At 39.1% G+C, this 20,862-nt stretch overlaps 1 protein-coding gene and 1 non-coding gene across 5 annotated transcripts in view; one reads left to right on the top strand and one right to left on the bottom strand.

The window, feature by feature from the left end:
- plekhh2 (pleckstrin homology domain containing, family H (with MyTH4 domain) member 2) overlaps nt 1–20,862 on the bottom strand; it is a 31,952-nt gene that overhangs the window by 5,109 nt on the left and 5,981 nt on the right. For 3 of the 4 annotated variants that reach the window (XM_089011922.1, XM_089011921.1, XM_089011923.1), the window contains 27 exons: nt 15,875–15,937; nt 15,656–15,805; nt 15,333–15,416; nt 14,704–14,785; nt 14,445–14,630; nt 13,006–13,838; nt 12,690–12,765; nt 12,517–12,611; nt 11,414–11,576; nt 10,866–11,002; nt 10,437–10,550; nt 10,124–10,210; nt 9,859–10,017; nt 9,642–9,722; nt 8,763–8,942; nt 8,529–8,637; nt 7,355–7,467; nt 6,669–6,848; nt 5,064–5,161; nt 4,649–4,826; nt 3,538–3,696; nt 3,345–3,442; nt 2,386–2,527; nt 2,127–2,263; nt 1,801–1,930; nt 1,372–1,458; nt 479–628 (listed from right to left, as the gene is read on the bottom strand). In XM_089011922.1, the coding sequence (XP_088868048.1) occupies nt 479–628; nt 1,372–1,458; nt 1,801–1,930; nt 2,127–2,263; nt 2,386–2,527; nt 3,345–3,442; nt 3,538–3,696; nt 4,649–4,826; nt 5,064–5,161; nt 6,669–6,848; nt 7,355–7,467; nt 8,529–8,637; nt 8,763–8,942; nt 9,642–9,722; nt 9,859–10,017; nt 10,124–10,210; nt 10,437–10,550; nt 10,866–11,002; nt 11,414–11,576; nt 12,517–12,611; nt 12,690–12,765; nt 13,006–13,838; nt 14,445–14,630; nt 14,704–14,785; nt 15,333–15,416; nt 15,656–15,805; nt 15,875–15,937 (4,071 nt within the window). The remainder of the gene's footprint in view (nt 1–478; nt 629–1,371; nt 1,459–1,800; nt 1,931–2,126; nt 2,264–2,385; nt 2,528–3,344; nt 3,443–3,537; nt 3,697–4,648; nt 4,827–5,063; nt 5,162–6,668; nt 6,849–7,354; nt 7,468–8,528; nt 8,638–8,762; nt 8,943–9,641; nt 9,723–9,858; nt 10,018–10,123; nt 10,211–10,436; nt 10,551–10,865; nt 11,003–11,413; nt 11,577–12,516; nt 12,612–12,689; nt 12,766–13,005; nt 13,839–14,444; nt 14,631–14,703; nt 14,786–15,332; nt 15,417–15,655; nt 15,806–15,874; nt 15,938–20,862) is intronic. The other variant, XM_089011924.1, reaches the window with a different exon arrangement.
- trnai-uau (transfer RNA isoleucine (anticodon UAU)) lies at nt 5,346–5,439 on the top strand. The gene is made up of 2 exons: nt 5,346–5,383; nt 5,404–5,439. It is a non-coding gene; the product is annotated as a tRNA-Ile (tRNA).

Here is a 20,862-nt window from a genome sequence, read left to right as displayed (position 1 = left end):
CAGACTTTTACTCTTGGTCTTTATTTGATACTTTGTATTTTTCTTTTTGATTGACTTTGATGTTTTAGATTTTTGTTCCTGTTGACTTTATTTTAATACAATTTCTCAAACACAACCTGCTGCTCCCTCCTGCCTGCTTATTGGGATCCACAACTGCCATCACCACCTTGCAAACCGTGACAAAATCTGAGTATGTGTCGCATGATGGTCCTTACCATCAACAAAAAGGTCTTTTGGAGTTTCATATGGCTCCCAATTTTCATAGATTGAAAAAGCATTGTTCAAAATGGCTCTGTAGTGTCCCCTCTAATTTTTTTCTAACAAAACATCCCGGATTAAAGTTTAACTTACAAAAGTTGAAACCCATAGGAAAACGTCCAAGATTTAAAACAAAATATTTTACAGTGACGAGCTTAACATCACATATACTCCACCATTTTGATTTGAGTTTAGAATTAGGTGCCATTCTGCCACTAACCTTTGACGCCTCCATAGCAAACGTATGGTTCTCTGAGGGTTTATCTTTGGTCGCGTTATTATTGTTATTCTTTGCCACTACAAACATAAAATCCTCTTTGCAGCCCCCAAATGTCATCACACTTTTGTAAGGATGGGACATCAGTGGTTTCTGGAAAAGCAAAACAAAAAATAATAATAAATGGCACAAATAGCAAAGAAAAAAAAATATTTGAGAGCTGTCTTGAAAACAACTACAGTGATACCTTGGCTTACGAACTTAATTGGTTCCCAGACAGAGTGTATAAGGCGAAAAGTGTGTATCCCAAAAATTAATTTCCCAAAGGAAACCATTAAAATGATCAGTTCCCAGGTCCCCATAAAACATAATTTTCTACTTTCTAGTTTGCTAAGCCGTAAAACTACACAAAATGTACCTTATTTTATGTATAATAAATGTGGTATGGTATTATAATTAAATAAATAAACTGTACTTTATAATAAAGTCGTTTTATTTCCCTTTGTGATGGTCGTTGATGGCTTGATGGAATGGATAGCTTTTTGCATAACGTGTCTCAATGAGCTCTGGGTTGTACATCTTGGAAGTTGTGATATTGCAACAGCAACAGATGCAAGCAGACACACTAGAAACATCATTAATAGCTGCTTCCCTTGCTTGTCTTTTCATTTCAAATTGAACTGATGGCTAGTGCGGGTTATTTGTGGAGCCTGATTGATGGGAATTTTAACCTTGCAGTCTACACTCTGCCTTTGAACTATCAGAGTTGAAACGAGTCCAAATGTCACTATTTTCTATCCATCATTGTACATTTTTTTGTATTTTGTATTTGATTGACACAACAGTTCAGTAGAGTGAGTAAATATATACATGTGGGTTACCAGTGGAAAACTCACAATAGAGTTGTGGTCCAGAACACTAATCCCATCTTCGTGAACCGCCAACCAAACACGTGTGGCCGGTTCTGGAGAAGGGGTGATGGACTACAAACACAAATGAAAATATGAAAATTCATTCATACCACAGTACAGTACACCTTTATCATTACATTATTTACAGTGCTGAGAAGAAAAAAAAACAAAGAATACACTGAACCTAAAAATGTACAGAAGCAGTTTTGATGTAAACGTAAGTAATTACCAGATGTAAGTCATTACTGGTTGTAATGTTTTTTTTTTTGTCACATCTAAAAGATTGCACTTAACTTTTCTACAAACACATTTTCAACAAATGTTTTTTTTCACGTGTTGAATAAATATTAACTTGTAATATAAAAACAGGATTTGTTTTTTGAGTACATTAGACGTAAGTATATAAAAACTCACTTCAGCTTCAAAAAGTTTGGCACCAAAGAAAGGCCATTTCTTTGCAACAGTCAGGTAAATCCTGACACACTCAGATGAACTTCGACCTCTCAGTGAGGACCAGCGTGTGGAGAGACGCTGGAGCAATTGCCTGAAAGAAAATTAAAAAAAATATTGTGTTCAATTAACAATTTAAAAATTCATACATTTCTTCAAACTCCATTATCTTGGTTAAGTTGTAACTAAAATATGTGACAAAAAACATGAATAGGCCCTTGCCAAAACCTACTAATTAAAAAAAAAAGGCGCCAGAGCATAAAAGTGCTTCCGTCAGTGTATTTTACTACCTAAGTTGTTCCTCAAACGTTGTCCGCCGATAGTGTTTGGGGTAGAATCTCTCCAGGACTTGTTTCAAGATTTGATTGGACTTAGTTTGAACTGGTCCCGTACCCAATAAGGGACGTTCAAAATCCGCAAACTCGACCTGATAGATAATTACAAAGAGACAGTGAAATTACAACAAATATTTTTGCAAAAAGAAAACATATTTTTGAACGACAAATAATGACAATACATGCAATTCCTAATATTTAAGAAAATTCATACCTGGGCCAGTAAGGCAGCCATTTCCAGAGCCAGTTCCTTGTTGACAGGAAAGTGTCCTGCTACAATGGCCTCATTGATTTGATAGGCCAACAACAAGCGTTCCCTCTCTGACTCGCCCCTCGCCTGGCTGGAGAAGTATAGCCTAAAAGGGTGAAGATTAAAGGACAACCGACACCATTTTTTTGTTTCCTAACTGACATCAGAAAAACATTTTATAGCACCTGAAATACCTAAAACACGCAGGCTGATATTTTTAGTCATATTCAAAACACCAATAAACATGAATTGAAGTGTCCCAAAACGACTTCAAAATGACCTCGGAGATGCCGAGTTTCAGAAGGTTCCGCCCCCTTGTTCGTGACGTCACTCCAGGACGTCTTTGCCTTGCTCTAGGATCAAAACAATGGCTTCAGATTCGGAGAAAATGCTTTCTTGTTACACTTCCAGTTATGAATATGATTCAAGTAGTTCTGAAGAGGAAAGCATACATGTTTGCAATCGATTAAATAATTTATTCCATGCCATTTTGAGGCAACATTGGGGAGAAACGATCACCAGAAAAGAGGCACAAAATGGCGACCTCCTGTGGCCACGTCTGTTTCCACAGGCTGATAAATTCCTTATATGGAGCTTGGACACCCTCTTCCAGCGGCCTTTGGGTGCAACACAAGGTTTTCAGATCAAACAATACAGCAAAATACATTGACGTGATGGAAGGACTGCTAAAGTGTGTCTTTTTTTCGGTCAGGGGGCGTTGCTTTAGTGACGTCACGTACGGACTCGTCACCAACTCAAAAACAAGACTTCCGGAATATAGGTAAAATATAGCTATACGGCGTTGAATCTTTGTAAAATACGTTCAGTAGAAGTCATTTGAAGTGATTTTACAAATTATGGACACAACTTGACCGGAGGTGTCGGATGTCCTTTAAAACGAATGCCCTTATCTTTTGGCTTACCTGTTTTTGTAAGTGAGGCGGACTGTTCTAGCGTTTTCTGACTTGCCGGTGTGCTGCTCTTTGGATGCTTGCTCCCATTTGGATATAATATCACAAATCTGCAATAGACAAGTATTAAATTTGAAACTACAAAAAAAAAAAGACATGGAACTTCCACACACAATTCTAAATTCAAAACATCCACCAAACAAACCTTGATGCTCCCTTGATGTAAACAATGTTCCAGCTCGCGTCCAGTGGGGTCATCAGTGTACACGCTAAAACCCGACAGCCCCGTTTTCCTCATGCCCGTGTCCTGGTTGAGACGGGAGTGGAACTCATCCACTGTGGTGGATGCATCAAAACTTACCACCTGTGAAAAGGCAATTAGAAACTGTCTCATAAGCGATAAAAAAAAAATATGCCTAAATTTATGCGGAAACTAATTGGTCAATAGAGCCAATAACTTTTACAGTGATACATTGGCTTACGAAATTACTTGGTTCCCAGACAGAGTGTGTAAGGTGAAAAGTGTGTATCCCAAAAAATAATTTCCCATAGGAATCCATTAAAATGAGAATAATCCGTTCCCAGGTCCCCATAAAACATAATTTTCTACTTTCTAATTTTCTAAGCCTTAAAACTACACAACATATAAAAGTGCTATGGTATTATAATTAAAGGAATAAACTGGACTGCATAATAAAGTCGTTTTATTTACCTTTGTGATGGTCGTTGATGGCTTGATGGAATGGAGAGGCCAGTTTCATGAGCATTAAACACTTGATGAGGAACGTAACCTTCTTCCTTCACCATCTTGAGGAATGATCCCTTGGAGGTGCTTTCTCTGTGATAATCTTATCTAGTTTCTCACCAATTGTGTTCTGTTTAGCTGGGTTGATAGCTTTTTGCATCAAGTGTACAGATGGCTTGTGCGGGTTGTTTGTGGAGCCTGATTGATGAGAATTTTAACCTTGCAGTCTACACTCTGCCTTTGAACTATCAAAGTATAAACTCTCTCACTGTCGTCTGCCTGTCTTTTTAATGTTTAAACCACCTCCCCCTCACTGCTGCGTTCTTGACCAATGACGTGGCTTTAACCGAAGACTAGGGGCGGGGAATAGAGGACAAAAACAGTCGGCTGCAATTTTGTTGTTCGAAGAACGGGTTCGTTCGCGAGGCAGCTCTGTCTACGACAAAAGTTCATACGCCAAGTAAAGTTTGTATGCCAAGGTAAAATTTTCATAAATTTAACGTTTGTAAACCGAAAAGTTCATAAGCCAAGTGGTTCGTAAACCGAGGTATCACTGTATTTTTATTATTACCTGGTAGGTGTTGTTGAGGAAGTGGACAGGGACACTGAAGGGCAGGGAGTGGTGATAGGGATTCCTTAGCAGAATAGAAAGGATCTCCATGCGGGATGGTCTGGCTTGCCTCTCACCCTTTTGCTGGGTGCGTTCCATTGAACGTTGGCAATAAATGGCATATTTACCCACCTCGGTCCTGGGATATGAATTTGAGGCATTGATAGTTTAATAGGCATAAAGTATCTTTTTTTGGATCTCATAATAGGTCCAGTCAGTATAATAATAATAATAATAATAATATTAATAATAATACATACATACATACATACAACAGCAGGCAAATATATTAAAATACATTCAGAGCAACCAGCATGACAAGTTCTTAATTTTGAATAATTGTAATTCATGTGAGGTCTCTGTTGACTGAGCTCACCTGGAATCCTCATGTCGTTTGAGATGAGTTTGAAGCAGCCAGAGGAAAAGATGCTGAGGCAAAAAGAGTCCAACACACAAGGCTAAAAACTGCCATCCCTGAAAAGTGACAAATGGAACATTATTCTTTAAAACAGTGGCTATATCTTGCTTTGTGACAATAAACAGGTTTAACGGAGATTACGGCTCTGCTGAATCAATTTTCACACATGGAATCAGAACACAAAAGTACTCCGAAATAGCATACCCATCTTTTGCCGTAAATTTACTACTTCATTTCAAGGCGCCAGTGGCGCAATCGGTTAGCGCGCGGTACTTATATGACAGTACATTGTTGAGCAATGCCGAGGTTGTGAGTTCAAGCCTCACCTGGTGCATGATTTTGGCCCAAGTGTCATAGGATTGTGGTTTGGATTGTGTGAGTCCCTATTCAATTTTGCCCAAAGAGCAGCAATATAATGTGGGTAGCCACAACATCACTTGAAAACCCATCTCAAATGTACACTGTATATCATGACAATTAAAGGACAACCGACGCCTCTGGACAAGATTCCACCGCATGTAGCTATAATTTACGTTTTAATACTCGCGCTGAATATTCACAAAGTCTTGTTTTCGAGTTGGTTACGATGCTTGACGTGACGTCACGTAGGGAACACCCCTGACCGAGAAAGCAACACACAATGCATTTTGGGTACTTTGTTTGGTCTGAAAACTTTGTGTTGCTCCATGTTGATGGCGAAATTAGAAGGAAAACACATAAATAATGCAATGGTGAATCGTTGTGTGTTGCACCAAGACTACTATTTAATACTAGTTGACACAAATTCCCAGCAGGTAAATCAGCCCATTTCCAACGGAGCTTGGGCGCCATCTTGTGCATTTTCTGGGACGCTACATTGGAGTCCTGACGGCCCGAATTGATACGGAAGGACTTCTTTAATCGATTGCAAACATTTATGCTTTCCTCTTCAGAACTATTTGAATCATATTCATAACTGGATGAGTAACAAGAAAGCATCTTCTCCAAATCTGAAGCCATTGTTTTGATTCTAGAGCAAGGCAAGACATCTTGGCCGACGTCACGAACAAGGGGGCGGGATCTTCTGAAACTCACCATCTCTGAGGTCATTTTGAAGTAGTTTTGGAACACTTTAACTCATTTTTATTGGTGTTTTGCATTTGACTAAAAATATCAGCCTGCGTGTTTTGGGTATTTTTTATTATATTTAGATGCGATAAAATGTTTTTCTGATGTCAGTTAGGAAACAAAAAAATGATGTCGGTTGTCCTTTAAAAAATCCTTTATGTTATATTAAATGATTTACAGTCATTTAAGACTCTAACTGCACTGTATTGACAAGGTATGAATGTGAGTGTGACTTTGTCTTTATATGCCCTGCAACTGCCTGGTTGACCCACAGTCTGCTGGAAGTTCACCCAACAACAACCTTGTGAGAATGGAAGACGACACCGCCCTCTTCCGGTGACTGGGAGAACTCATAGTAGGTTGCCACGCGTCATGATCACGTGACTATAGCAATTTGAAGCAAAGAGCAGCTTTATGATTGAGCTCCTGCTGCCGCCAGGTGGCGAGCATGCACACCTGCAACGGTCCCGGTTGGCCTTGCGGTTGTCTCTTTGTGGTCTGCTTGATGAGTTGGCAGAAGAACTCGTTTTGAAGTTCAGGGTGGGTCAGACAAACTTGGAGGGCACTCTGAGCCAGGGAGACGTGATAGTCAATGGCCGGGGCATCGATGGCCACATTGATGAAGAGTTGACAAGTCTGAGATGAAAAGCAAAAGGCATTTATGATATGGAAAAAAAAAAGAGTACGGAGGCTGAGTGATTTGGGAAATGGATTAGAGCCAATGAAGGGTAAAAAAAATTGGCAAGATGCGCCCAGAGAATAACGTCATCATTGGCTGCCGCTGCTCACCCGTACAAAATAATTACGTGACTGTAAAGTGTTCTTGAGAGTTTTCAAAGGCGCTTATAAATATAATGTATTATTCTCATTCTTACTCTTCTTCTTCTATTTATTATTATTATTATTATTATTATTATGAGATAAAAGTGAGAACCTTGAACATTTCTTCCTTCATTGGCCCTAAACCACTTCCGTATTCATGTGATCTAAATTGAGTGATTCATTAACCTATTGTAATCTATTTGGAACAGTGCTAATCATTTTGCTCAAAAAACTGTCTATGAGCAAGGCACCAAATCGCAGACATTCTTTGATAGTTAGTAATGATTTCAGTCAAAGCCAAAGTGTGGATATTTCCCTACCTTAAAGAGTTTAACCGCTTCAGTTTGCAAGGCCTGCGATGGTAGCGTGGTGACCGGAGATAATAAAGCTTCCTTACTGAAGCATAATATTGGATTTCTCCATATCAGAGAGTCTGTCAATAAAACACAAAGTAAATCATAGAACACACTCTGAAAGTAGAAGGATTAGATAATTGAGAGAACTCTTTCTGAAAAACCACAGCGCCAACAATGAGGCCGAAATCCGATCTGTAGATTTCATAAAATCAGAACAGATACACCTATTTAAAATTGCATTTTTCTGTATAGCTCTCTCTCTTTTTTCTATTTATAATTGTATTTTATTTATTGTATTCTATTTGTGATTGTATTTTATTTATAATAGTACCTATACTTGTCTGTGACTGTAAAGTGTCCTTGAGAGCTTTGATAATAATAATAATAATCCATTTGATTTCTAAGCGCATTTCAAAACTCTCAAGGTCACTTTACAGTCACAGGATCAGTTTTTCTGTGGGTGAGTAGTGGCAGCCACACGCGCCATAGTTCACTCAACCCAAAAGTAACTCAAATAGATAGAAAGCTAGCTAGTAGATAGTCAATAGATAGCAAATAGTCAACCAGCTAAGCACCCAGCTATATAGCCAATAGACAGCCCGATAGATAGCTAGCCTGCCAGATAGCTAAGCCATCCAGATAGGTAGCTAGAGAGCTAATAGGTAGCCAGCCAGATTTACCCAACTACAAAAAAATAATCAAAACCCCAATGAACATGGGTACAATCAGATATCAATAATGTTGATTAGAAAGTGTACGATCGCTCCTTCATGGCGAGCCTGTTGCTCACTTGAACTATCTATCTGGCTATTTGGGTATCTAGCTAGCGATCTAGCTGGCTACCCAGCTAGCCATCTATTAGCTAGCTATATATTTGCTATCTATAGTGTTTTTTTTTTCTTGCCTTAAGTTGCCTCTAGCTAGGTAGCATATGAGCAAACATTGTTCGCTCATATGCTACCTAGCTAGCTATTTGCTTTCTATTATCTATCATTTCCATTTCAGTGGCTTTGAAAGGCGCTTAAAATGTAATGTATTATGATTATGATGATGATGATGATTATTATTATTATTATTATTATTATTATTGTGGATACTGTATTTAGCAATCTGAAAAAAAGGAGTTCCACAAGCTTACTTGAATCTCCGTCCTCTTGAAATAGTTTCCCCACTAGTTTTTCAAACTCAGTGCCGACTTCCCCTATCATGGTTCCTGCTGCGACACACAGGTGGTACAGCCATGAATCCTGAAAAAAAGCAAAAATTGATGAGCAAAATTGATCAATAAAGACAAAAAAAAAAGGTATTTCGAGCCTGGTAACAATTTGTCTCTTATCTTATAACTATAGTATGGGGGCAAAAAATGGCTGACCTTCTCATGACCAGATTCAATGAGCAAGTAAGTCGGTTCTTGATCCTGGGGATGGATAGCGATAGTATAGGACACGACCCGTGATCCACCCCCACATGCTTTCAAGCCATCGTCCGAGTCTTGAGATTTGTCCACCTCCACCACCCTGGCATCCCAAAGTTTTATCTGACGCAGTGGAAACTGAGAAAAAAATAAAATAAACAGCAAAATCAACAAGGGCTCATATTTATTTATTTGTTTGTTTATGTGTATTATATTATATTTATTCATACATTCATTTTTAATTTAACCAAATTGAATTTAATTTAATTTAATCATACCACTAGATTTGCGGCTGAAATCTGTTTTTAAGGTGGTAAATACAATACATAACAAATTCAAAACTATACTTTTTTTTGACCGGTTGGTCAAAATTGTTGTCTCGTGACAAATTGGAAATAGTTCTGAACTCCTAAAGCACCCCGCAGAATTGAAGTTTTTATACAAATGCTGCCCCAAACTGAAAGTATAAGTACAGTAAAGTCTCGTTATATCGATATCGGATGTATCGATAGTCCCGGTTATATCGATACTATTTCTATGCACGCACGGAGAAAATTACATGCAAACAGGGTCGGATATATCGATAGTCCCGGTTATATCGATATTTTTTCGGACTCCCTTGAATATCGATATAACGAGACTTTACTGTAGATACCAAAATCATAAACATAAACATGATAGTTAATATGTCATATGAGGTTTTTTCATGGTAAAATGTGAATATGTCAATCTATACGGTAACTTACGTCACATAAATTATTATCAATGAAGTATGTTGAAAAGCAATAAATCAACTACATTTTCATAATAAACTGAAATTAAATTTGTTATTTGTACCTTGTCTTCTTGACTCCGAAAGTAATACAAAGTTTTGCCAATCAGAGCACACCAAACCCGCTTGGAGTATCCATGCTTTACCTGCCATAGGCAAAATTAATTTGATCATTTCAGAAAATGAATGGAAACAGGCAAAAAGAACAGTGCAATATATATATTGAAGCAATATTGTAGGCAAATGTGCAGTCACTGCAAAATCAAATGCAGTGAATGTGACCTCGGTCAGATGTCCCTTCATGCTGGGCCGAATATCCGGTTGAGTGTAGAGTGGACTTGCAGCTTTGACTCTTAACACACTGTGTAACACCGCAAGCCATTCCTCGAGGAGATTAGGGGAGTCGGCTTTCAGGTAGTACACCCGCTTCCCCGTTACTATCTGCACAAAGGACAAATCAAAGTAGGAGAAGGGAAAAGAATGCAAAAAAAGTCTCTGTAGTTTTTGAGCAACGGAATTAAAACAAAAGAAGAACAAGAGTCAATACCTGGAGCACTTGTTTTCCTTCTCCCCGTGCAATATTGCTTGTGGCATTGACCTCGATTTGACCTTTTGCTTTCCTGATCACATCACTCTGCCGTAAAATGACTTTATATCAGATCTCACAGTAGCATAAATAAATATCTTGCATCAAACTGCCTTTACAGCAGCTCCTGTATTTTGTTTTTGCTGCGGTGTAATTGTACATGTAAATTATTCCACTGTGAAACGAATCAAGGCTAATATAATATAATATAATATAATATAATATAATATAATATAATATAATATAATATAATATAATATAATATAAAACTCACCGGGGATTTATAATAAAGAAGCTCTCCATCTTTCAAGACGAACCAGCGTCTCTTCCAGGTTTTCTTCCACGTTTTTACCATTTTCAGCAGGTAGCCGGATTTCTCCATCGACTCCTAAAAAAGGGAATATTCAGAAGGAGAAATACACTCGCTTTTTAGTAGATATGTTTGTCAAAAACAACTCAAATTCTATTTTTGGGGGCCATGGTTGTTCCAAATGGATGATTGTTGTTTTTAAATACATCGTATTTTTCCGGTGTATAAGGCGAACGGGAGTATAAGGCGCACCTTCAATTAATGAAAAACGTTTTCCAAATTTAATATATAAATATCTAAAACTTTTCCAAATACAGTATAAGGCAGACCACATTAATAGAGGCGTTTTGGTACGCCTCATACACCGGAAAATACGGTAAATACTGTGCATACACTTTTGCTGTTGTCATTAGCCGATGAACAAGTTTTGGGGAATTTCGGCTCTGGTTCTGAGAACTCGGTATCGGTGGAATAGGCATCAGGTGGGATGGCATAGTCACTCTCTGATGTCATTGAAGACGTAGATACAGCTGCAAGTGAAGCAAAAGCGGTGTAATATAAGATTATAAAATATCCGGTTGTTGTCACAATACACAGTCAATGCATGTTTCTTTTAAATCGAAAAGAAAATGATGAAATTGTGCTTGTACTTGTTGATATAATAAATGAAATTATGTTTATGTACTGATATGAAAGTACAGTATTTTCCAGTGTATAAGGCACACCCAAAAGCCAAAAAAGGAAAACTTTTATGTATTTATATATTATATTTGGACAACTTTTTTCACTAATTGAAGGTGTGCCTTATAGTCCGGTGCGCCTTATACATTGAACAAGTTTAAAAACACACCATTCATTGGGGGTGCGCCTTATACAGCGGAAAATACGGTATTTTCTTCAGCTGCAGATGCTGAGGTCATTTTCTTGCAGTGTAAGTCTACCTCTTTTGACAGAGCGCGGGCTGCCTGCATTACTGTCCTTGTGGGAGCTTGAGGACGCGTGGGAACTGCATAAGGAACCGTCCTCCTCTTCAGAACTGCTGGATGACTCCTCGGAACTACATGACTCATCTAAGTATGGATTGTTACTCAACACAGTGGCTTTCTGCGGAGACAAGTTATAGGTATATATTATATATAACTAAACATGCATGCACAGTATACATAAACAGTGTTGCACATACAGTGATACCTTGGCTTACGAACTTAATTGGTTCTCAGACAGAGTGTGTAAGGCGAAAAGTGTGTATCCCAAAAATTAATTCCCCATAGGAAACCATTAAAATGAGAATAATCTGTTCCCAGGTCCCCATAAAACATAATTTTCTACTTTCTAATTTTCTACGCCTTAAAACACAAAATATACCTTGTTTTATGTATAATAAATGTGCTATAAAGAAATAAACTGTACTATACAATAAAGTCGTTTTATTTACCTTTGTGATGGTTGTTGATGGCTTGATAGAATGGAGTGGCCGGTTTCATCAGCATTAAACGCTTGATGAGGAACGTAGAATTCTTATTTCACCATCTTGAGGAATGATCCCTGGTAGGTGCTTTCTCTGCGATCATTTTACCTAGTTCCTCATCAATTGTGTTCTGCTTAGCTGGGTTGATAGCTTTTTGCATCAAGTGTACAGATGGCTTGTGCGGGTTGTTTGTGGAGCCTGATCGATGGGATATTTTAACCTTGCAGTCTACACTCTGCCTTTGAACTATCAAAGTTGAAACTCTGCCACTGTGGTCTGCCTGTCTCTTTAATGTTTAAACCACCACCACTCACTGCTGCGTTCTTGATCAATCACGTGGCTTTAACCGAAGACTGGGGGCAGGGAATATAGAAAAAAAAAATGTCGGCAGCCATTTTCTTTTAGGAGAACGGCCTCTTTCGCGAACGACACATCACTCGTTGTGGCAGCTCCGTATGTATCCCGAAAAATAGTTCATATGCCAAGGTAAAATTTTCAAAAATTTAACATTCGTAAACCGAACAGTTCGTAAGCCAAGGGGTTTGTAAACTGAGGTATCACTGTAGTTGCACTTACCCCCTTCAGAGTCGTGTAAACCGGCGTTGTCATATTTTTATAAATGAGGGATGTATATATGACAAAGGCAGGACAGGAGGGTTGCAGAGAGGGATCTACAAAACAGAACAAAGTTATCAGGAAAACATCAGTTTGTAACTTGGTTGTCATTACTACGAAATTTACTCCCTTACCTTTGCTTGTTGAATCTGCGCATGATGTCTCAGATAGCCGGATTCCTGATTTAGCCACTGCATAAATGCGACTCTCCTTTGAATATAATAAATGAAATCATGTTTATGTACTTGATATATATGAAAATACAGTATTTTCCAGTGCATAAGGCAGACCCAAAAAGCCTTGATTTTCTTCAAAAGATGACCCTGCACCTTATACCCAGGTGCGCCATATACATTGAAAATGTTTTAAAATGTCATTTATTGAAGGTGCGCTTTATAATTTGAAAATACGGTAAATGATTGTCTTTTAGAGTGGAAATCACAATCTTACCCAGGAAGGGAGTCTGTGTAAAGGTGGCGTGGGAGGTGAGCTGTGACTGTCTGAGTTTATTTCGGGACACCCGGAATTTGGGTCAGGGATGGCCTGAATGGAAAGCACTGTGGGTTTGCTTCGAGAACTGGAACCAATCTTCAAGGATGGATCATTTCCTGTTTCCATGTTGACCTCCTGCACTTGATCAAGGTCGCTTTCCTCCGGACGAGATGAACGTAGCATGCTGAGGGCATTCCGTGTTTGTCCGGGCGCCGCCTCAGTGCTAATCGGTGGTTGGCTCAGGTGTTTCTTATGCAGAGCGATATGAGTTAACCCCATCCCCGCCGGGGTCCGTAATCTGGGTTGTTTGGGTGAAGCAGGGGTATCTCTAGGGTCTTGGGGCGGGTTGGGTCGTTTGGGAGTGAGAGCTGGCGTGACGACGGGACTCGGGGTGTTTAGGTCACTGGACGAGGATGATGAGTCAAGTCTCTGTGACTGGAATCGTTTGTTGAGATCCTCCGGGGTGCAGTCGCCCTTCATTTTACACTCCGACGTCAGAATACTGAAGCTTGGTCGCTCCGTTCGCTGCATGTCATCGTCAAATAGAGAACTGCTGTCATCCGAGGCTGTTAAGCAGGTCTCGCTCTCCGCATGGCTTAACTCCAGACCTCCTTGTCCAACTTCACACCGTCCTCCTCCTCCTCCAGAATAAGATTCGGGTCTGCTTGATTGGAAGTCCAACGCGTTCATGCTCTTGTTGTCATCCAGATGAGGAACCGGTAGTCCTCTTGGATCTGGACTCTGGACTTTGGCACCTGTGGCTGAAGAGGCCGTCTGCTTATTTCGACTGTCTGTCACAGTAAGAACATGGATACTGAGTGTCTTACTTCAAATACGCTTAATACAGATACTTCAAAGACAACCGACATCATTTTTTTGACATCAGAAAAAAACGTTTTATAGCATCTAAAATACCCAAAACACACAGGCTGATATTTTTAATCAAATGAAAAACACCAATAAAAATGACTTAAAGTCTCCCAAAACTATTTCAAAATGATCTGAGAAAGTTTCAGTTTCAGAAGGTCCCACCCCCTTGTACGTGACGTCACGCCAAGACGTCTTGCCTTGCTTGAGAATCAAAACAATGGCTTCAGATTCTGAGAAGATGCTTTCTTGTTACTCATCCAGTTATGAATATGATTCAAATAGTTCTGAAGAGGAAAGCATCAATGTTTGCAATCGATTAAAGGAGTCCTCCCATATCAATTTGAGCCGCCAATGTACTACATACTTGTGGATCACCTTTGTGCAAGAGTTTCAACTTTTATCCAAACAGCACGGAACACACCCAGCGTCAGAAGAGTTTGAGATTTTTTATTTTCGTTCTTTTCATGATACAAAGGCTAACATAGCCTTAGCCTTATATCATAGCGCTTTATATAAAGCACACTTACCAATGTTGACCATGCCTTCGGTTTCTTCCTCGACGCTGAGGCTCCTCTGTGAAGGAATGGGCCCGGTCAGAACCTGTGCACTTTTTCCTCTCACCTGGAAGCAGCCAAATGTCAAGCTGCTAACTCGGTGGGCTTCGCCAGACTTGCCCAGGGGTGCTCGTCTACTGGAACATTTCGGTTCAAATTCTGAAAAATGATCAATACAACGATGTGGCTTTTTTTTCACAGATGACGGCATAGCTTTGGATTTCATACTGACCATCAATTTTCCTTTTTAGCTCACCAATCTGAGCTTCCTGTAGTTTGTTGGTTTCTCTTAGTGCAGCGTTTTCGACCTCAAACTGAGGATGAAACATCTCTTTAGGTGAGTTAGTTGTATAAAAAGTACATTATCAATTTAAGTCATTCACTTCCAGTCATGAAATTATTTGGAAATTGAAAGTATGACGTAGAGTGCCATTCCCGAATTTGTTTGGGTTTTGTTTTTTTTTCTCGTTTGGGTGCCTTTCCACAAGCATTTCCTTTTTTTCCATGTTAGCGCTTTGTTCCAGCTTCAGCTGTTGTTCAAGCTCTATACAGTAGAAACCAATATGAATGTATTGCAGTGAAATTTGCACAGCCACCCTCATTTCAAGCTCATATAACTCCAGACACATATAATTTAGGAATTAACTATTTTTTTCTGATGAAAGAAGACAGTCAAATTATTCTTGCAGATTCAATGCAAATGTTTATAGAGTCCCTAAAAACCAATATTCTGTTGGCCCTGGAATTCGAGTGACAATGACAAAAACCCTGACCCTGGTGTGGACACATTTTCCCACATGTCTGGCAGTGAATGAGTTAATCTACACATCTGTGTTTTTTTTCCCGCGTTTTTTTTCCAACCTCTGACAACTTCAGCATCACCCATTCCTTTATCTTAGCTGCTTTCTCCTCCACGGTCTTGGCATCTTGTTGCCTTGACTGTTTCTGTTACAGGGATATACACACACACAATGCCCAAGTCACGGATGTACACACACACACACACACACACACACACACACACACACACACACACACACATCGGTGATTGGAGAACAATAACCCACACGTAGATCGATCGATACTTGAAACAGAGGACACCATTTGTAGTAGTATTTGCGACCTATGGATGTGATATACAGACAGTGAGTGTGAGAGACAGAGTGTATGTGTGCACATTTTACCTGCTCTTCAAGCCGTTGCTCCAGCTGGGTGATAACATCTTCCTTCTCTTGCACTAAGGTTTGTAGTTCCTGACAACGCTCAAACCAAAGCCTCTCAGAGTTTTCGAGTTGACCGTTTGGGTCCTTCAGTTTCTCCTCCATCCACTGCGCCTGAAGTTACAATTGGGTGAACTACAAAGAGTTCCCATTCAGTCAACCCGAAACCGTTCGATGACTGACCTGCTGTTTTGCGGTGAAAGCTCGTTTTTCTGCATCAAGCACTTGCGTCTCCAGTTGTTGAATCTGTGACGAAACAGAGAATTGAATACCTGCGTACGCTTTCAAACACACTGCTTATGATAAAGGTGAATGCATGACGACGATGACCAAGTCCACTAATACGACTTTTACTGGGGAAATACAATGAATAACTAAATACAGTGATACTTCGGTTTACGAACCCCTTGGCTTACAAACTTTTCGGTTCACGAACGTGACATTTATGAAAGTTTTACCTTGGCATACGAACTTTACCTTGGCATACAAACTTTTTTCGTACACAGAGCTGCCTCAATGAGTGATGTGTCGTTCGCGAACGAGCCCGTTCTTCTAACGACAAAATGGCAGCCGACTGTTTTTGTCCTCTATTACCCCCCCAGTCTTCGGTTAAAGCCATGTGATTGGTCAAGAACGCAGCAGTGAGGGGTGGGGGGTTCAACATTAAAGAGACAGGCAGACGACAGTGAGAGAGTTTCAACTATGACAGTTCAAAGGCAGAGTGTAGACTGCAAGGTTAATATATCCCATCAATCAGGCTCCACAAACAACCCGCACAAGCCATCTGTACACTTGCTGCAAAAAGCTATCAACCCAGCTAAACAGAACACAATTGATGAGGAAGTAGATAAAATTATCACAGAGAAAGCACCTACAAGGGATCATTCTTCAAGATGGTGAAAGAAGAGGGTTACGTTCCTCATCAAGTGTCATGAAGTGTTTAATGCTGATGAAACACTCCATTCCATCAAGCCATCAACGACCATCACAAAGGTAAATAAAATGACTTTATTATACAGTACAGTGTGTTTATTTCATTAAGATGTAATAGCACATTTATTAGACATAAAATAAGGTACATTTTGTGTAGTTTTAAGGTTTACAAAATGAGAAAGTAGAAAATGGTGTTTTTTGGGGACCTGGGAACAGATTATTCTCATTTCAATGGTTTTCTATGGGAAATTAATTTTTACTTTACTATACAGGGATACACACACACACACACACACACACACACACACACATATATATATATATTTTTTTTTTTTAATTATTTTTTTTTTTACAGGACATCATGAAGATAGGGATGACTTGAGAAATTTCTTTCTGACTTTCTCAGCTTTCAAGTGGTTGTTGGAGCTTCTGGGAAAGTTTCTTTGGGGGCTTCAGAAAGGATTATGTGTCAATGGAAAATCATAATGTGTTCATTGACATAATCCTCAAACATTTGGCTTCATGTGCTCATATGAAAGTACAAAGAAGACAAGAGCTTCTCTAAGTTTCCAGCGCTGCTGATAAAATCCAAAGGAATCTCTCTCTCATAGTGGGACTTAATAAAGTACAGGAAGATATTTCACTTTACAATTATAGCTAAGGTATATTTTTTTTGTTTGTGCGGGTTAACATGAAGAAAAATCTTACTTACTTTTTGGCTATTCATAAGTATTATGACAGTTTAATCCAGTAAACCTTCACCTAAAAATACAAAAGTGTATTATCGAGCATCAACAGAGAGACACAATAATGCATTCAGATGCATTGTGGACAGTTGAGGTTGCCATGGCGGTGTTCCCACTTTCACTCTATTTCTGCTCAGACCAACAAACTAAACTCCCTGTTCTCAGAAGCAGCCACACCCTGCCAACACCATTCATAGTTTCCACAAACCAGGCCTTCTCTGGACACATGCTCTTTTTTTCGTTGCGGCTTGACCTTCATTTCTTGCCACTATTAAGAGAGAGTAACGTGGATTTATGAGATTACTGCGTTGCGCTAAAACAGTTCAAAATTGTATGTATGGATAGTGTTGGGGTTTATTATTGACGTTGTTAGCAAAACATGGCTACTTATTTTTTTTAAATACCCTCATTTACTGTATATGTTATTGTTAGGTAAAATTTTAAACATAAAGAACATCCAGCCATTCTGTTAACTGTGAACAAACACGCAAAAGCTCCCAGTAACTTACAACACATACTTCCTCTTGTTACGAGAAGTGTCGTTCGCGAACGAACCGGCTCTATGAACCGACACTACCAAGTGAACGACTGGGCCGGCTCTAAATGGGGAGCCGCCTATCGTAGCCAACCCCACACCCCCAGTTAATGCACGTCATTGGTCAAAATCCGTGGCAGAAGATAGAAAGAGAAAATAGGATCAACCCCCTCAAAGCTGAGGCACTTGGTATTTCTGAATGGCCATCTTTGCTAAAGACTAGATAAAACGTATAAACATATGCTTTTTTCTTTTTGTTTTACGAAAAAGCTTACTTGTGTTGTTTTACTCAAAATAGCTAAAAGTTTATAAATATACACAATGAGAGATTGGAATTTTTGTTGACCTTATTTTGAAATGGCTCTTTGTTTTTGTACTTTATATATATATATTTTATATATACCATATATATATTATATATTACTATATATATGAGTAATATATTGAGTTGAGTATATAAATGATAGATTGTGCGTGTTTTTTACATTGGCAATTCATTTTACATGCTATTTTTTTTAGTAGTAAATTAATTTAACCAACAAACAATTAAACAGCCATTTGGGAGCCAAAAGAGCCGGCTCTATTTGTTGAGCCGAACCAAAAGAACCGGCTATCTTAAAAGAGCCGGAATTCCCATCACTATACATCACTATACCGCAGGCCACTCTCGGTTAGCAGATATAGCATCTGGCAGGGAATAGCATGCTAATTACAAGGCATTAGTGCGGCATGCTATAGCTGCATTTTACACAGATTCCCACATATACCCACACCCAGACAGACACCCATCACCCCCCGCCACCCCACACACCAGAGTGTATCAGAACTCTGTGTGCTTCTCATTCTCACGCTTATACAGTATATGAAACAAATATAAACCCCTAAAAAAACCAACAGTGGTCCTGGCATGACGTCACGAACAAGGGGGGCGGGACCTTCTGAAACTCACAATTTCTGAGGTAATTTTGAAGTACTTTTGGGACACTTTAAGTAATTTTTATTGGTGTTTTCCATTTGACTAGAAAAACGTTTTTGTTATATCAGTTAGGAAACCAAAAAATTGTGTTGGTTGTCCTTTATATGTGAAGTACAGTAAAGTCTCGTTATATCGATATCCAAGGGAGTCCGAAAAAATATCGATATAAAGACTTTACTGTAATATTGAGCCGCAACAGGTCTCACAACTACTTTCAGCAGCCACCGATTCCATTTCTCCTTATAGAAGAAGTAGTGTGTAACAGCCTCTATTGTAGCCCTTTATGTGGTGTGCCTTGTATTTGGAAATCCTTTCTATATTTATAGATTACATTTGGAAAACTTTGTACATTCATTTTAGGTGCGCCTTATACTCCGGTGCACCTTACACATGGAAAAAGTTTGAAAATACACCACTCATTGGTGGGGTGCGCCTTATACTCCGGTGCGTCTTATACACCTGAAAATACGGTAATCTAAATACCCTTGATGAGTGATGTCAACAGACAAATATGTCCTGTTACCTCGCCCCTCCCCCCTCCACAACCACCTCTGCAGATATTCCCCGGTCAGATCCAAATGGACTTCCATTCCTGGAATTCCACAACGGGCGATTTGAGTCCAACTTTTCTTGAACTCTAGCATCCCTCCCCCGTCCACAGCCAGGTCACAAAGCTTCTTTCTCTGCTGTGATGACTCACATTACCAGCCCAGTTCAGGTACAAAAATACGCAGTTATTGACGTGTATTGCTCGCAATACTCCATAAAATGTATAATTTGGACGATTTTATACATACAGTGTATATTATTCAGTGACCTGTCAGAGCAATGACTACACCAGCAAAATCAACTACCTCTCATGTGATAACACAACGTAGTGGTTCTGAAGTTCAGACTTCGAAAGCTGGCTCTGTGCTAGAATGTTTTCTCAGGTGTGAACGGTTGTGTTTCACGTCTCAAGTACAAAAAAATATATATCCGTTCGCTCATAGCTGTTCGCTAGCTCATGGCTGTTCGCTGGCGAGTGGCTATCTATTCGCTGACTAGTTGCTAGCTATTTGCTGGCTAATCGCTAGCTATTCACTAGCTAGTCGCTATCTATTCACTGGCTAATCGCTAGCTATTCACTAGCTAATAGCTATCTATTCACTAGCTGGCTATTGGCTGTCTATTCGCTAGCTGGTGGTTATCTATTCGCTGGCTATTAACTATCTATTCGCTGGTGAATAGCTGTTTGCTAGCTGTTAGAAATTAAATGTACAGTAAAGTCTCGTTATATCGATATTCAAGGGAGTCTGAAAAAATATCGATATAACCGGGACTATCGATATAGCCGACCCTGTTTGCATGTAATTTTCTCCGTGCGTGCATAGAAATAGTATCGATATAACCGGGACTATCGATATATCCGATATCGATATAACAAGACTTTACTGTATTATTATTATCATCATTATAAAAGTTGCATGTAGCTATTACTCAAATATTTGATGATAGCAGCAGTTTGCCAGATTATTATTTTAAATTTATTTTAGAAACTCCAATGGGAAATAGGGGATGGGGAACTCAAAACATGAATAAATTGAAAACTTGGTCCGAGAAAGATTGTGTTCTCCCTTTGATATTCTACATTACTGAGCCTTGCATTTAGGCTGTGTAGTTTGGTCTAACGAGTATATTTAAATTCAAACATACGAAAGCAATTTGAGAAGATGCTCAGATGTCTGCTGCGGTTTTGGGAAGAAAAAAAAAAAAGCCCCACATTTCTGATTAGAGCAGGAAAAGTCAGAATCACTTCAACTTTTGCTGGAGGCAGTTATGTGGTAGTGGTTATGATGCCGGTTAATCACAAGAGGATGTTGCAGAACATTTGGAAAAATGCTCTTTTTTATATTTCCCAACTCAGTATCGGTATATTTCATATAGATAGAGTTTTATTATGTAGAGAGAGATACATGCAGGTGTATTAACAATGGAAAAG

This window comes from Hippocampus bargibanti, linkage group LG13, assembly GCF_051943395.1.
Source record: "Hippocampus bargibanti isolate YZ-2025 linkage group LG13, ASM5194339v1, whole genome shotgun sequence".
Lineage (NCBI taxonomy): Eukaryota > Metazoa > Chordata > Actinopteri > Syngnathiformes > Syngnathidae > Hippocampus > Hippocampus bargibanti.
The sequence above is the reverse complement of the archived record's forward strand: the minus strand, read 5'-3'. Positions and strand labels throughout refer to the sequence as shown.